General features: G+C 42.4%; 7 protein-coding genes across 7 annotated transcripts; 4 read left to right on the forward strand and 3 right to left on the reverse strand.

Annotated features, from left to right (window-relative positions):
• Positions 1–737: 737 nt before the first annotated feature.
• Positions 738–1,211, forward strand: SS1G_09047 (predicted protein; the record flags this gene model as incomplete). Its single annotated transcript, XM_001590232.1, has 1 exon — positions 738–1,211. One exon carries the CDS (start codon positions 738–740, stop codon positions 1,209–1,211), a length of 474 nt encoding a protein of 157 aa, XP_001590282.1.
• Positions 1,212–1,559: 348 nt separating this feature from the next.
• On the reverse strand, positions 1,560–3,069 carry SS1G_09048 (hypothetical protein; the record flags this gene model as incomplete). The annotated part of the gene is made up of 5 exons (XM_001590233.1): positions 1,560–1,660; positions 1,761–2,090; positions 2,570–2,596; positions 2,780–2,950; positions 3,003–3,069. 5 exons carry the CDS (start codon positions 3,067–3,069, stop codon positions 1,560–1,562), a joined length of 696 nt encoding a protein of 231 aa, XP_001590283.1.
• A 557-nt stretch (positions 3,070–3,626) lies between these two features.
• SS1G_09049 (hypothetical protein) lies at positions 3,627–4,973 on the forward strand (the record flags this gene model as incomplete). The annotated part of the gene is made up of 2 exons (XM_001590234.1): positions 3,627–4,549; positions 4,601–4,973. The coding sequence occupies 2 exons, from the start codon at positions 3,627–3,629 to the stop codon at positions 4,971–4,973; spliced, it is 1,296 nt and encodes a 431-aa protein (XP_001590284.1).
• A 408-nt stretch (positions 4,974–5,381) lies between these two features.
• Positions 5,382–7,099, reverse strand: SS1G_09050 (predicted protein; the record flags this gene model as incomplete). Its single annotated transcript, XM_001590235.1, has 5 exons — positions 5,382–5,529; positions 5,693–6,406; positions 6,497–6,610; positions 6,657–6,867; positions 6,922–7,099. The coding sequence occupies 5 exons, from the start codon at positions 7,097–7,099 to the stop codon at positions 5,382–5,384; spliced, it is 1,365 nt and encodes a 454-aa protein (XP_001590285.1).
• Positions 7,100–8,661: 1,562 nt separating this feature from the next.
• Positions 8,662–9,439, forward strand: SS1G_09051 (predicted protein; the record flags this gene model as incomplete). The annotated part of the gene is made up of 3 exons (XM_001590236.1): positions 8,662–8,705; positions 8,809–8,941; positions 9,290–9,439. 3 exons carry the CDS (start codon positions 8,662–8,664, stop codon positions 9,437–9,439), a joined length of 327 nt encoding a protein of 108 aa, XP_001590286.1.
• An 85-nt stretch (positions 9,440–9,524) lies between these two features.
• SS1G_09052 (predicted protein) lies at positions 9,525–9,704 on the reverse strand (the record flags this gene model as incomplete). The annotated part of the gene is made up of 1 exon (XM_001590237.1): positions 9,525–9,704. One exon carries the CDS (start codon positions 9,702–9,704, stop codon positions 9,525–9,527), a length of 180 nt encoding a protein of 59 aa, XP_001590287.1.
• Positions 9,705–10,841: 1,137 nt separating this feature from the next.
• SS1G_09053 (hypothetical protein) lies at positions 10,842–14,057 on the forward strand (the record flags this gene model as incomplete). The annotated part of the gene is made up of 1 exon (XM_001590238.1): positions 10,842–14,057. One exon carries the CDS (start codon positions 10,842–10,844, stop codon positions 14,055–14,057), a length of 3,216 nt encoding a protein of 1,071 aa, XP_001590288.1.
• Between the last annotated feature and the right edge of the window lie 1,661 nt (positions 14,058–15,718).

The raw sequence follows: 15,718 nt of genomic DNA on the forward strand, positions 1-15,718 counted from the left end.
TTACACAACAGAATAGAATATTAATGTTTGAAAGTATTTAGGTAGAGAAGTCTAAATATGTCATTCAGTAAAATAGTATTGAAATATACGTCCAATTACCGAGAAATTCATTGTTTAATACGATCAAAACTCAATATTTGTAATTGACCTAGCCAAGCCGAGAGAAAGCTATCTATCATCAAGGGGATAGGTAGGTACAGATGCGCTTCTATGTTTCCCTTATTTCTCTATTATAATGAACTTCAAGAACTAACCAATCTACTGTAACACCAACTTGGAACAAGAATCCAAGAACCCCTCAACCCACTTTGTCTGCCTAAATAATCCCTTTCACAATATCTCAACCCCAAATCATTGGACCAAGCCATTCATCCGAGAACAAATAGAAACAAAAGAACAAGAACAAGAACAAGTTGTCGTTCTCCGAAAAGACCAGTTGAACAATGCATTGTTGCCAGTATAAATACAAACCCAATAATTATCCAAGTGATCCTTTTTTTCCTCATCAATCATCGGATCTCACATCACATCCTTCTTAAAACTTCAATTTGACTTCGATACCCGAAACCAAAGCTAGAAACCAGTAAGTAGATATTCAGATCTTAAATCTAACCACCAGCAAGCGAATCATTCTCAAAATGGATTCTCCAAATATCCCACCCCCAAACTCAACCCCAAACCAACCCTCAAACTTATCCCCCGAAATCCTTAGCGCTAATCTAAGTGAGATTCTCACCATGACTACCGCTTTCCAAGATGGTAACACTCAAAACAGTGCCTCTTTGGAGACACCAGCGGAATCATCCCAACCATCATCTCCCTCGGCATCTTCCGTATTTATGGATGATGAGTTGGCCAATCGAAAGTGGTTTTCACGTTCCCATGATGATACTGTCCTTGACCGAGTTCGCAAAGCTGCCGAACAAGAAGATCAAATCGATCCGGAAGAGGAAGTGATGGAGGATGCGGCTAATGCGTTTCAAAATGCAAGATTTCGACATTGTGAATTAGCACTCTTGCTTCAACAGATTAAAGAGAGGAATGATCTATCTTTGAAGGAGACGAGAAAGGAGTTTGAGGAGCTGATGAACGATATTAAGAAGGCGGAGGAAGAGTTCGAGGAGGTGATGAAGAAGATTAAAGAGTCGGGAGAAATGAGCGGGCCAATAAAGAAGTTTAAGAGAGATTGGAGATTTAGCATCAGTGAATAGGTCAATACAGGCTTTCCTTTGCAGCTTTTCCCTTTTTTCCAATGGACGCTAGCACGGCTTGTCTTTCCTAAACAGTCGAGACGATCTGAATCAGAAATTGAGCAAGTAAAGAGCGATTGATTGTGTGTTGATCCGAGATTTTCCTTTTTAGATTTCTTTTGCTTTCCGACAAATAGAGAAACCTTTTTCCTAAATAACAAACATGTTAGACCAAATTCTACCCATGCAATTTAGTGATTTATGACCCATGCATAAACGTGACTGATGACTTACAATGCAATTCACAATAAAATGTTGTAATGTTAATTGTAAGTTCGGCATTTAATCTGAAGAATTACCGGTCAGTACTTAATTTAGGTACGTTTCTTCCTCAGTTCTCTCAATGACTTCCTCCTTGACTCCTCCTTGACTTCTTCTTTCCTCTTCCGCTCCCCCCTCCCCCTTTTCCTCTTGACTTCCTTAATCCATCATTTCTGCTTTGAATATTGCCCAGGGAATTCATTCCATCTTCGGGCATAGTGATACTACTTTCAGGCTGGGAAATCTTACCTTCATTGTTGGAGTCCCGTCTTTCAATACTGACACTACGCTTACGTTGTGACCTTGGTTCAGCCAATGCTGCCTGGCTAACTGCGCTTTTAGTGTAGATATCCACTGCACAACTAACTTCCACAAAGTCTTCCATTTCTTCACTGACTATCTTCAACTTTTCCTTAACAGATGCGATTCCTTCATAACCTACGATATGCCTCGCTGGGGGGTTTTCATGACCTCCAATTGCTGTTAAGGCATGAACGGTTTCCATAACCAATTTATCCTTTGATTCGCTAGGTAGAATAGGAAACACTGATTCAATTGAAGGTTTATCATTTTGTGGATCTATCCGAGTATCTGGATGTGAGTTTAACACATGCGCCAAGATGTCCCTTATCTGAGGAGCTGGATTGTTTTGAGTTTCATATTGTGGTAACTGTGGAGCGAATGTAATTTTGTTTGTTAGTAGTTGAATTTCTTTATTGGGTTGAACAATCGTTATTTTAATATTGAATGGAGCGACCTCGTAGGTCAAGGCGTCACAAAACCCTTCCAAAGCCCATGTCGCAGCACAGTACATTGACATTCCAGGTGTTCCTATGTGACCTGTAATGCCAGTGAGAATGAGGATATGACCATCACGTTTTTCTCGAAGATGTGGTAAAGCTGATTTAATAAAGTTGACCTGATTGAAGTAAATGGTATCAAATTGATCACGGACTAGGCTCCGAGTCGCAGGATTTGTTGAAAGCTCCTCCACAGTTCCGACGACAGCTAGACTGACATCAATATTGCGTTTCCGTCAAAATTTCATCATCAAATACCTTCAGATGAGCAGCACATCAGAATATCTATACGTCCAAACAAATTAATAGCTTCTGCGATAGCTGCTAAGCATTGCGATTTGGCCCTGTCGGAGGTTCAGTACAGATCCATCCCATCCTTTGGCAAGAGAATACTTAGTAACCTTCCATCAACCTTGATTCCACGAATTCTGTCTTTCCAGCCCTCGCACTGCCTTTTGTTACTATTACAGTCATTGATGAGTTCCTTGAACTCTAGACATCGCTCATCATCTTCAATTTCTTTTGGCGGCAGACCAGCGGCTACATAATCACCATGCTTGAGAAGAAGTCTGATTAATCTGACACATAATGGGGATAATGCAGATGTCATGAACCAAACCCGAGGTGAATTATGTGTAGCTATCATATATTAGTCGAGAGCTCTGATGGTAATGAATGATTAAATACGTACGAAAGGATGCAGCAGGTACTTTGAGAGGATTATTTGAAGGGCCAGCTTCTGAATTCTTTCGTTCCATTGTAAAATGAAATGCCACCGTTTGTAAAGTAGCAGATATGAGGATTAAAATTATTAATTACAAATTGAAGTCTGTTTTAAAGTGATGAGCTGCTAGACTGAGGTTTGGGGTGATGGAAGAAGGTGCAGCAGGATGATGATAATCACGTAATGACAGGGTAAAGATTAATTCTACACTAAACATCCCACTTGACGAATCAGGAAATCCGGGGTAAAGTTACATAATTTCTTTCTTCTTGACTCACTCAAATGAGTCTTTCGCGAACATCACAACTTTCCAACAGTCGTTCAAACTTCACGAATGATTTGAAGTAGGTAGCAAATAATATGTAAGTTATCTACCATCTGTTGTTCTAGGTCTCCAATTGAAGGGAATTATGTTGAGATTTTATCACGCAATTGACAGCACAGTCTAAGCATAGAATGAATTGGCATTGAAACATCATCATTACCACTAAACATTAACATTGTCTGACCATTTTATCCAGAATCATTTACCTGAAATACTTCTCAAAACCCCAAACTTTACACACGATCCTACCTACTACCTTGGAAAGAATGCCTTCTCGTTCGGAAATCACATATTTTGGTGCGGGACCTGCCCTCCTCCCAACCGATGTTCTAGAAACCTCTGCGGCAGCTCTTGTCAATTACAATGGCACAGGTCTCGGTTTGGCAGAGCACTCACATCGTTCCGAAATTGCTGCGAATGTTCTGAATACTGCGAAAGCCGATTTGGCAAAATACCTGGAGATACCAGATGACTACGAAGTACTTTTTATGCAGGGTGGTGGCACTGGGGAGTTCTCGGCAACAATATACAACATGGTTGGAATATGGATTGAGAAGAGGAAGCAGAAAATTCTGAAGTCATTGGGTATTTCTTCTGATAAGGATATTCCAGAAGATGCTCTTGTGAAGGAGCTCCAACAGGCTGTGGATGAGGAACTCAAGATTGATTATTTGGTTACCGGTTCATGGTCATTAAAAGCTAGCCAAGAAGCCGCTCGATTGGTTGGCTCAGAGCACGTTAATATTGTCGCAGATGCTAGAAAGATCAATGATGGTAAATTCGGAAAAATACCAGAGGAAAAGGATTGGAAACTTTCCAAGAATCCAGCCATGGTTTACTATTGCGACAATGAGACCGTCGATGGGGTCGAGTTCCCCGGTTTCCCAAAAGCTTTAGAGCCAACCAGTGAAGATGATGAGCCAATTGTAGTGGCAGATATGTCTTCGAATATTTTGTCGAGACGCATTCCTGTTAAGAACTTCTCCGTCATATTTTTCGGTGCTCAAAAGAACCTGGGTAGTACCGGAATCACCGTTGTCATTATCAAGAAGAACCTCCTTCCCCCAGTCGTCGCAACTCCTGCGCCTACTCTATTGAGAAAGCTTGGTTTACCAATTGGTCCAATTATATTCTCATACGAAACAATCGCCAAGAACAATAGTCTCTACAACACCCTAAGCATATTCGAGTAAGTCCCCCCGATGCCTACACACCCACTAATACTAACCACCATCACTAGCGTCTACATCGCCGGACAAGTGCTCCAAAAACTCCTCGCCACCTACCCCAACGGAATCGAAGGTCAAGAATCCATCTCCAACAAAAAATCCTCCCTCATTTACTCCGCACTCGACGCCAACCCTACCTCCTACAAAGTCGTCCCCGACGTATCCGCCCGCTCAAGAATGAACATTTGTTTCCGCGTCACTACTTCCGAAAACATCGCCGATGCAGAAAAAGCATTTTTAGCCGGAGCTACTGAAAGAGGTCTTACGGGTCTCAAAGGTCATAGAAGTGTAGGAGGTATCCGTGCCAGTAATTATAATTCGATTTCATTGGAGGGCGCCCAAAAACTAGCGGAGTATATTAATGAATTTGCTAAGGGAAAGTAAGGGGTAGTGAATTTTGGAGAGTGGATGATGGATGATGGATTTATGATGTTCGGAATGGAAATTGGTGATTCTATCTTACAATATGACTACTAAGTACTAGGTATATATGATGAGATGGAGAGATGGGTTTCAACACGAGCAGGAGATTTTCCAGGCGAGCGGTCGAGTAAGTTAGCAAATGAATGAATAAATTATTTATGAAAAGAAAGTGCAACAGAACATGACAAGACGAGACAGAAAAGAGTTTAACACTCACCATCTAGTTAAATGTAAGTTAACTTTTTAAAGAGGACACAAATTGCAGTTAACAACTTTATCTACTGTACACTCATACACTTAGCATTCAAATATGAAAACCCCAGTTCTGGAAAATCCAGTACAGTATGAATATCATAATTACTTTAAAAGCTACCTTAGAAGCTTCTTGTCCTTGTTTGGATCCCGTCCAGCACAGCACCAATATACGTCTTTCCATTTCTTCCTCCTTTCTCTTCTTCCATCATCTCCACAAGCGCTCATACGACTCAAAAGAAGAGACATCGACAAGCTGTTACATCTAACCGATGAAAGAACAATACCCACTCAGTATGAACCACATGAAGAAGAGATACCAGCAATAATTCATGGCCTTTCTCATCAAGCAGTGCTCCAACACTTTGCCGATGATAATCACACATTTACCAAACTTCAACTATCTGTTTTTACGCCTGCAGATCTACAAGGAAAAGGCAATAAGACCACCAGCTATGGCTGCAAAGCTCACTCCAACAGTAGCAGCACCAGCTGTGAGTTGAGTTGGTTTAGCAGCAGTAGTGGTGCCATTCGTCTTGCTGCCAGAACCAGAACCGGAACCCGAACTTGTGCTATTTGTCTTGCTTGAGCCACTACCAGATGTCTTGTTAGATGACGTTCCAAAGCCTGTGCCAGACCCAGTTTTAGGCGCCGAACATGGACACGAGCCCGAATTCGAACATGGACATGAGCCCGAGCCCGAAGCTGAACACAAACATGGACCAGAACCAGAACATGAACATGTATTGGATGGTGAAGTTGTGCCATTGGTCTTGATTCCACCTGAAGCTCTACAAAGCAGGTAATCGTTATGGCATAGATAGCCGTAGGTTCCTGGTACTTTGTTGCAAGCGGCCTCGGCAACATAGCATGGCTCCAACTTAGGCTTGGTGATGGTTTGGTCGTATGAGGCGCAAGTATTGTTTGATGCAAGAGGACATGTAGGGTCGGTGCAAATAGATTGCAACTGGGCCCCTTGACTGGGAACAATAGTTGCAGGCGGCAGGCAACGATAACCGAATGATTGCCGAAGTGAATAGCCGATGATCATTAGATCTGAGGCAGAAACGCCAAAAAATGAAGCGGATAGTGCAACTTGTTCAATGAAGTAATTAACTTCAGCATCGGAGAGATTCATGAACCTATTGTATCGTTGTTAGAGGCTGCGTTGGTTTATCACCTGAACTAGATTCGAGTCACGAAAAGTATCATGAGGCATTTGGTTGACTTACTTGTGAACCTTATACTGAGAATCAGAACCAGAATACGCCGGAAAGTTAGTGCCACCTTGCTTGGAGCATCCAAGTAGTACACCAAAGTACTGGTAGAGATGGGTCATGAGGAAACTATCGTGGTTAATCTCTTGCTATATTTGTAATTCCGGGAGCTTACTATTGATTACTCGACATGGAATCGGCAGCTTTGTAAGACATAAGAGTGCCCGATCCACCACCATCGAGGAAGTTGACAGATATGGGCTTTCCTCCCCCGTTTGTAGAGAACAAGCCACCGTCAAAATATGGTAATAAACTGACTTTGATACCATTGTAGGTACCAGTGGAGATGATACCGGTGACATTGACACTACGGCGACTATAATGGCCTGCAAGGGATTGATGAGTGAAACCCACCGCAGAACTTTAAATGGAATACTTACCATTACCAATAAGAGCAATGTTGACAATGCGTGTCATCAACTGTTGTTGAGAGTCGGCAGTATTATTCTTGAAGAGAGCAGTGGTATAATAATCGCAAATACTAGTATCTGTGGGACGTTGAGCAGTAACCGCACCAACAAGGCCAAGAGCCGCAACGGCAAAAGATTTAAAATGCATGGGGAATGAAATTACTTCAAATTGAAATGCTTTGAATGATAATTTCGAATGATAATGCAGGGAGAACGAAGTTCCAATATTACTAGAATGGATGAAGCAGCAAGGCAAATATGCAATAAAGCCAAATGAATTTGATGATGGATTGTTGATGTCCATGAGAAGAATGAGATGGGAAGAAGAGAAGATTATATAGATATGGGTGTAACCATGGTAGGTAGGTGAAGGAGTGTAATTGCCGAAATGAGCTGCAATTGCACATTGGGAAGGAACGTCGCTGGATTGAGGAAGTGTCAACCACTGAGGAAAGAACAAGACGGAATGAGGATACATAATAAATTGGCAACAGCATATGGGCATCGAGTGCTAGTTTGCTTTGAAGAAATCTCAGTCAATAGATGCAACACATTGCCTTCAATGCGAAGAAACTTATTGTAGCCCTGATCAAAGACGAGAAAATGTGTTACAAAAGAGCCTTGATTTGAGTTTTTGAGTGGAAGAATCAGGCTCGTTATCTGAGCTGATATATGCACCGGATACATATAAGTGAACTGATCCCCATGTTCAGGATAACTTGAAAAAATAGCATATTTGATATAGCAACATGTTGGCATGAAGAGTATTCCGTCTTCAGAAGAACAACACTTGTTGAAGATGAAAGCATTGGACGTGAAGTCGATAGCCAGTTCATCAGTCGAGGAAAGAATGATCTCCTTGATGATAGTTACCACAGCTACTCGTCATGAGCATGAGCTTTGACATTTGAAATATGCAGCAAAGTTGTTCCCGTGTCAAAGCCCATAATTGAATGGACATTTGCTTAATCGATGGAATATTCTGGGCCGTGCCCGTGCACACCATCTGAACCCCCATTCAGAGAGTATAGATGATCGACCGTTTCCAGGTTTCATCTCATCCAGTAAAGAGAGTGTAGGGCTGAGGGTCCAGTTGATAGTATGCATCGGATAAGTAAATCCTTGGCATCCAAAAATAAATTGAACCCCTTTTTCTAACTATTCGTGGGTTCACTTGTCCGCTGGAAGGTGTAGATTCTTGTAAGAGTGATGGATTGAAAATTGTAAAGAAACTGAAAGGTAGACAGCATGCTTTCGAAGAAAAGAACATTTGAAGGACTAACTAGTCTACTTGGCTTACTCCATTGCAGGCATAGATACTTTCGTAAGATTACCTCGAATGCTCGAAATCGCGAAATTGTGTAAGCGGTGTGTCTTGGTAAGTTTGAAGACTTCCGGTAAAATGCCATATTGCCCCTCAGAGTTTATATCCAATCGTACAATTGGATGATTAGAAGCAGTGATCATTTGAATAATAAGTGAGTACTGTTCTCGAACGATGTGAATTGGAATCATCACGCGGAGTATGAACAGCCCCTTTTAACCAGAGTTCTGTCTTGAAGAGCATTACGAATCCACGACAACTTGGGTGAGAGCATGAACTTTGCAAAGATGGCTATTGTTACCATCGGCTTTTGTATTGAGACAGTCCGATATTTATCTGATTGACATGATTCTGAGTCACCGGTGTCCAGAAATCAGAGATTTGACATGCTTGTTGAGCCGCGGACTGACCGTCAAATATCTGGAATCAAGTAACCTCGGCAATGGCTATCACTCTGCAGTAACATATTCGTCATACAACGTACAGAGCGGCCTTTCATGTATTTGCAGCTCGATCCAGCTACACTGATCTAGACACAATGAGTGCTCTATAGAGTCAATAGTCAACAGTCAAGCTTTCCGTAAGGAAAAGATCGACTTTCCGAACCCCAACTTTCGTGTTCTGGTAAAACAAATTGCGCAAAAGATTCAGATCTTATCGCCTGACGTGCGTTTTGTACTCATTAAAGTATGACCAAGTCTCAGGTCGTAGTCTCGGAATCCAGATATACCAATTTTTGCAAACTTATGGTTCGATGATAGCCGGTGGCTGGGGAAACAGAAGAGGACTTGATTCATATTCGGCGATGTATCTGAAATGGTAACCTTTTTGTGGGAGGACTCCGGTTGATAAGTGCGTACTCCGCAGTCTGGACAGTCATAAGTCGGAATAGTCGGTATAGTCGGTAACATTAGCTTTCACCGTTTGACACCGCAATTATGCAATGATGCCAAGATTTGATAATCCTTTCGGTGAATCTTGATTCTCTCAGATTTATGAATCGATCTTTCATAGAATGAGGGTTTTGACAGGATACAACTTCCAAGGTCACCTGCATATGTCAAGGATTCCTCGTGGGCTTATAGGTGGGACAGCGAACTGTGGTGGATTGTGGAGAGGAAGAGATCTCCCGGGAATCCTACTGATTTGAGGTTAATCGATTGATGAACGTTCCACTGTACGTTCCACCGTTCCTGGAAGTTCTGTCGATTATGGATATGATATGGAGATAGGGGATATGGATGATCGCTTATGAGCGGAGAGGCACATGCATACATGTACCGGTATTCGTCCAAAGACCATCTATGGAGTACGGGGGTACATGCACAGTTGAGGAATGGAAAGCGTTCATTGGAACTGTGGTGATTGACCCATTAATCAGACTTAGAACTTTACGTAGATGGTAGATGACATATTGTGTAGATGACATGAGCAAATTCATAAAATTTATAGTTACCTAGGTAGGTATATACACCTACGGAGTACCGGTACAGTAGATATATCTTCAGCAAACTTCATATATTTGAAATCAATTGTTTCAAGTATTAATAATTCCATCAACTCTATCAACTCTATCACTTCTGTCAAATCTTCAGAATGTCTAAAAATAATATAAAGAAGAGAGAATACGGAGAGAGATATCCACTTCTTCACAATCCCCCAGCCATTTTTCATTCTCCTCCCCTTGTAAAATTATGGGCGGAAATTAGACGCGCATTGAATAATCCATAAAAAGGCATAAAAACCATGAAAACCCATGGAAAAACCTATCGGATGTACCAATTTATCAATAACTGATGTATTAGCGAGTTCACCCAATCTCCCATTAACACATTTTCCGGACATCGGTTTGTCCATCTTTTTTTTGCATTTTTTGGTCTCTTGGGTCTCTTTGACTTGTCCTGCCAGGTAGGTAATTCAATCCAATCCAATCCAATCCAACCATCTTCTTTTCTTTCCTATTTACTATCCTTTTTCCTAACCCAGATTCCCACTCAATTCTCCTCAATTGCTAGGTATCTTGATTCTTTCGTCCTTTATTCCTTGTAGTTGCATCTGAGTTCAAACCTGTCCTATCAATCGTTCCATATGCTATCGCCATCATTCTATTACACTCATTACACTCTCTATCGTATTCCTTGAACATCCGGAAGGTCCCATTCAATTAAAGCAAGCATACATACAAGGGGAAGAGGAAAAAACTCAAAATCTCCACCGAGAAAGAACGAGAACACAGGACAGAACAATCTCTAGTTCTTTCTTTTCTGCATGGTGTGGTGTTCAAGACAGCTCTGTACCCCGACCCACCCTAAGAATCATGCAAACAACCGCCTTGAACGACGAACGGAGAAGCCTGTAAGACGGCATCACTCGAAACAGCTCGCATCACCTCCACCTTGACCTCCACCTTGATCTCCGCCTTCTTCTTCACCTCCTCTTTCTTATTCCATTCTTATGTTTCAATCCCTCTTATGCTTGTAGACCATCACTCTCTTAAGGTCTTTTGAGCAATGCGATAGCTATTTCCTCATTAAACAAAACTACTAATTATCAAACATCGTAAATCATGGAGAGTACACCAGTTATGACATCCTCCGCGTCGAGGCTTGCCCCTCCATTGCTACACCCAAGATCTTCATCAAGAACAAGATCACCAACCAGATCCTCAAGTCGATCGCATCGGCTTTCAGACGACCTCCTTTCCGATCTCACTCCTGCCACAACCCTGCAAGCTCTTACTTCTCCGACAGGTAAATTGAAAGCCAGTATTGAAGCTGCCTCCCCTGCAGATCGAGCATTTGCCATACGCGCAACTCTAGCCTCCAAGAAAGTACAAGAATGGTTGGAAGAATTATCAAACTGGCCATGGCCGAATACTGGCGGATCAGCAGGCTTTGAAGCACCAGCTTTATCGAAGAGAATAAAATTGACACCACCTCAATCGAGCGATAAAACCGAGCAACAGCATGAAGAAGGTCCAGAGCCGCAGTATTGTGGGAGCCTTTCGCTCGAGCAGGTTGCAAGATATGAGTACCGGCTCGAAGAAATTGGGGAAGGAATGGACGATTTGAAAGTGGAGGAAATAAAACGACAGGTCCTGGATACACACTTTTCTGGAAATTCTCGACTTTCATCTTCCCCTTCAATTGATATGCCATCCTTCCTTGCTTCTTACACGGTTATGGATGATTTCACAGCTATAGTTACGGCCACGGTACTGCAGGCACTACCGAATTTGGCAAAATTAACACGTCTAATGGATATATGGGGTATTCGCCTTTCTGTACTCCGTAGGGTACCATCTTTATTACTCGGATTGGATGATGCAGAGATGGCATTAAATTCGGGATGGCAGGCTATAAAAATACCAGGCGCGACCACTACTGCTGGTCAAACAGGGAACACAGTTCTATCACGACAAACTTTCGAAGTCATGAAAAATGTTTTACAAGCCAAAGTTACGATTCTTGGAAGAGATTTGGATTATATGCTCGATATCTTGGAGGGCAGGATGGATACTCTGCCAGATAGTTGGTTGGACCGGATGGAAAGCCTCGAACGGGACTATGGTGAATGGGTTGTTTCAGCAGATCGAAAAATTACAGACGGTGAGTTGGCCGCCATTGCGCCTCCACGAATGGCGAAAAAAGACATGCCCCAAGGAGGAGATGCTGAGGCCCCTGTTGGAGCTGATGGCAAAAATGCGAACGAAATGGAAGAGGTCCAAACCCCTAAAGCCGAAACAGCACGTGAAGGATCTCGTGTTGCAACAGAAACAGATAAAACTCCTTACGAGCAGGAAGCCAATGGCATTTCGACTGAAATAATATCACCATCACTGAACACCCAGCCAATCGTACAAGCAATTTCTGGTGAACCTACGTATACTCCTCTCACTCGCTCGACCAGCGTCAGAAGTGTCAGCAGAATACCCAAATTTGGCCACACTTTTGCAAACGCCTTAAGACGTACCATTTCGAATGAAGAATCACCAAAAATGCAAAGCCTTGATTCTCTCGCTACGTATCCCAGAACCTCGTTACGGCCATCATCAATGATTCTCAATAAGTTCCCGAATCCACCCCTAATGTCACCAGCAAGATCTGAACTGGCAAGATTTCGTAGTTCGAGCTCGCCACTTATTGGACAAGAGCGACTGTCCGTGGACCATTCTTTGAAAGATGGATCTGTCTTGGGTGCACCCCCTTCCAGTATTGCGTTAGCACAACAGCTCGGTATTTCTTCCGCATCGCATGACAGCCTCGACTCCGGTAATTTAAAGGCGCCAGCACATTTACCTAACATACATTTTCACCTTTCTACCAATTCCTCTACAATAGCTAGCAGTGACGGAGCCTCTGAAAGTATTCAGAGTATTGATCCCGAAGGCATGGAATTTGATCTTTTAGATGCCCAAAATGAAGCACGCAGGCCTTCCATAATCGTTGATAGTATTCACAATAATGAAACTCGAAGTGACGTTTCGGATGATTCACTCTCGGACCGTTGCAAATCTAAAATGACACCAGAAGTCGCCTCCAGTCTTGTCGACCCAGACTCTGATGATGCATCTACAGTAACATTTGAAGATTCACCATTGCCACCTGGGAAATGGTCACATGATTTACAACAATATGATAAAACACCACCTGGTTCACCACCAGGAGCTCCAAGAAGATCTGTTCGTCGCCCTCCTCAACTCCTCGAAAGTCCCGATTTCTCACATTTGATATCCACTCCTGAAGACTCCTTTCTTCAAAGCATTCCTGCATCGCCTGTCAACAGCAGTAGCGATGATCAGATGCAACAACAAATTAGTTCCTTACTTCAATCGATTCCAGCTCATATTCGTCTTCGCTCTGAGCCAGAAGAAAAGCCAAATCCTAAAGGAATTCGTCCTCCAAAAACTCGCCGTTCAGTTACTCCCTCGATGCCCGCCGTCCGTTCACAATCGTCAATTGGAAGTTTACGTACTCCTACGCCTTCGTTTACTCTTGCCCCTGCGTATGCGAAAACTAGCACTCCGCGTCAAAGAGCTCAAAACGGTCATCCAGAAATCAAGGTTTATCATTTATCTTGCTCTAGTGGTGAGAAACCGATTAAGTTATTTGTTCGCCTGGTAGGTGAAAATGGTGAAAGGGTTATGGTACGTGTCGGAGGTGGTTGGGCAGATCTTGGGGAATATCTTAAAGAATACGCAAGTCATCATGGGCGTCGAGCACCAGTTGATACCGATAAAGTCGAGGTTCAAGATCTACCATCACGTATCTCATCTGGTGGCTCCACTATTCGTGATAATGGACGGACCACACCTGGATCTGGTCGTACTACACCTGGGCCTCGTTCCGCATCTGCAATGGGTGTGCGTCCATCAACTGCTGTTGATCGACCTAAATCATCTCTCGGTATTCGAAAAACGAGGAAATCCACATTTTCTACTTCTGATGGGGTTCCTCCACTTCCAGCTACACCTTTTGCTGAAGTTCAACGTGGACGTGAAGGAAATAATACACCTCCATCAGCTGCATCAAGAAGTTCCTCAAGACTTGATTGGAATGAAGAAGATGCTTCATTAGGTCTTGCTGGACCAAGAGGTAAACAAAAAGAATTGGATCAAAAAGATTTAGAATGGGTAGAAGGTATGAAGGAGAAAGTTATGATGGCAAGTGCGGAGAAGGAGAAGGAGAAACGCAAGGGAGGTCACAGACAGAGTTTAGGAGAGATGGATAAAGTTGGAGCTACTAAGAGATTATTTAGGCAAACTTCAAGGTTAGAGCTCTGAGTAAGGAAGTTTGACTATTCTCTGCATTGCATTCAGATATTTTATTTCATTATTGCATAGCGTTGCTTCTTAGGGAAAGGCTTTATTTTCATTTCATTTGTATGGAGTGAAGGATACAGGGGCAATTGAGCGATAGGATGGATGGAACGGAATGGGTGGGAATAGGATGATGAGGGTCTAGCTGGTTAGCATGCTCATGAAATGACATGACAGTATGGCATGACATACATGAATCAGCGATAGCGGACACATTACACTATTTCTTTACTTTGCGTATCTTCTTCTTTGGGGCCAGATGGCAAACAGGGATTGATGGGATAAGATGGGATTATACACGGTATGCATTTTCTGCGAAGGAACTCAGGGAATGGATGGAAAGGGAAGGATACGGTTTTTTATTTGGTGGATAAATGGATGGATGGATGGGTGGATGGATAGAACAATTAGAGGTCTTGATTGAGGAACTTTTGTGTGTAACTTTAAGAAGATGGATGCATGAATGGATGGCTGGATGGATGCGCACTTAGATTTACAATACAATACCCCTTTTTGTTCTTTTCGTTTAATTGGATCTGTCTCTCTCTCTAATTTCTCTCTTTCTGTCTATCTCTATGTTTATCTCTGTCACTCTCTCTTACTCTCTCATTCACTCACTCATTGTTACGAGATTTGCCGTCTAGATCACGTGGAAGTGCTCTAGGTTTCTCGAAGTGGTTTATAGCTAGGCGTCAAGCAGGGACTTAAGTAATGATAATGATGCAATTCGTAACTAATAGTAGAGTATACTAAATGATTGATCTTGAGCACGAAGCTCTATACAAAGGGAATCCATCTTGATTATATAGACCTTCGTGCCTCGTTAAAAAACCGATGGCTATAAACCCGACAATTCGATCACCGCAAAACCGATCTCGATTTGTCGGTTTCTTGATCATGTGATCAAGAACGTGACCTATGTTACTGTCCGACGTAACAGGTGGGAGGAAAGCAGGGGTTTCCGTCACAATGAACTATATGATTATAAAATATAAAACAAATTATTTTATTTATTTTATTGATATAAAAAAATTTAGATTTTGAATTTTTATAAGTTTTAATTCTTTATAAATGAGTGTTATGACGGCGTAACATAGCCCGCATCAGGTGACCAATTAGTTAACAGGATCATGTTACTAGTGTCACCTGATCCGAAAGCCGTCCGACTTCGTAGGTATCGATCGGCCCTGAGAATCGATCGGCCCTTCAAGAGCCGATCGACTTTCGGAACACGAAGGTTTATACTCTACTATTAGTTGCGAATTGCATTATTGTCATTACTTTAAGTCCCTGCTTGACGCCTAGTTATAAACCACCTCGAGAGCCTAGAGCACTTCCACGTGACCTAGACGGCAAACCTCGTAACACCACCCTTATTATATAAGAAACCTCAGGTACATTAACCATGTCCACACATGATACGATTACTCGGGATTAGTATACGATTTAGGTGACCTGAGGATCAGATCCGGACAAGTACTAGGTATCAATGGTTATCGGTAAAGTAAAATCACTGGAGGGATAAATATGACTTCTTTTTGCCTAGCCATTGCGGCTAGGCCATTCATTTGTGTATATATAGAGTAGCTATCCCCATCTACAGGTGCTCTTCACCTGTAGATTCT

The sequence above is a fragment of the Sclerotinia sclerotiorum genome, genomic scaffold (genome assembly GCF_000146945.2).
Source record: "Sclerotinia sclerotiorum 1980 UF-70 scaffold_12 genomic scaffold, whole genome shotgun sequence".
In the NCBI taxonomy this organism is placed as follows: domain Eukaryota; kingdom Fungi; phylum Ascomycota; class Leotiomycetes; order Helotiales; family Sclerotiniaceae; genus Sclerotinia; species Sclerotinia sclerotiorum.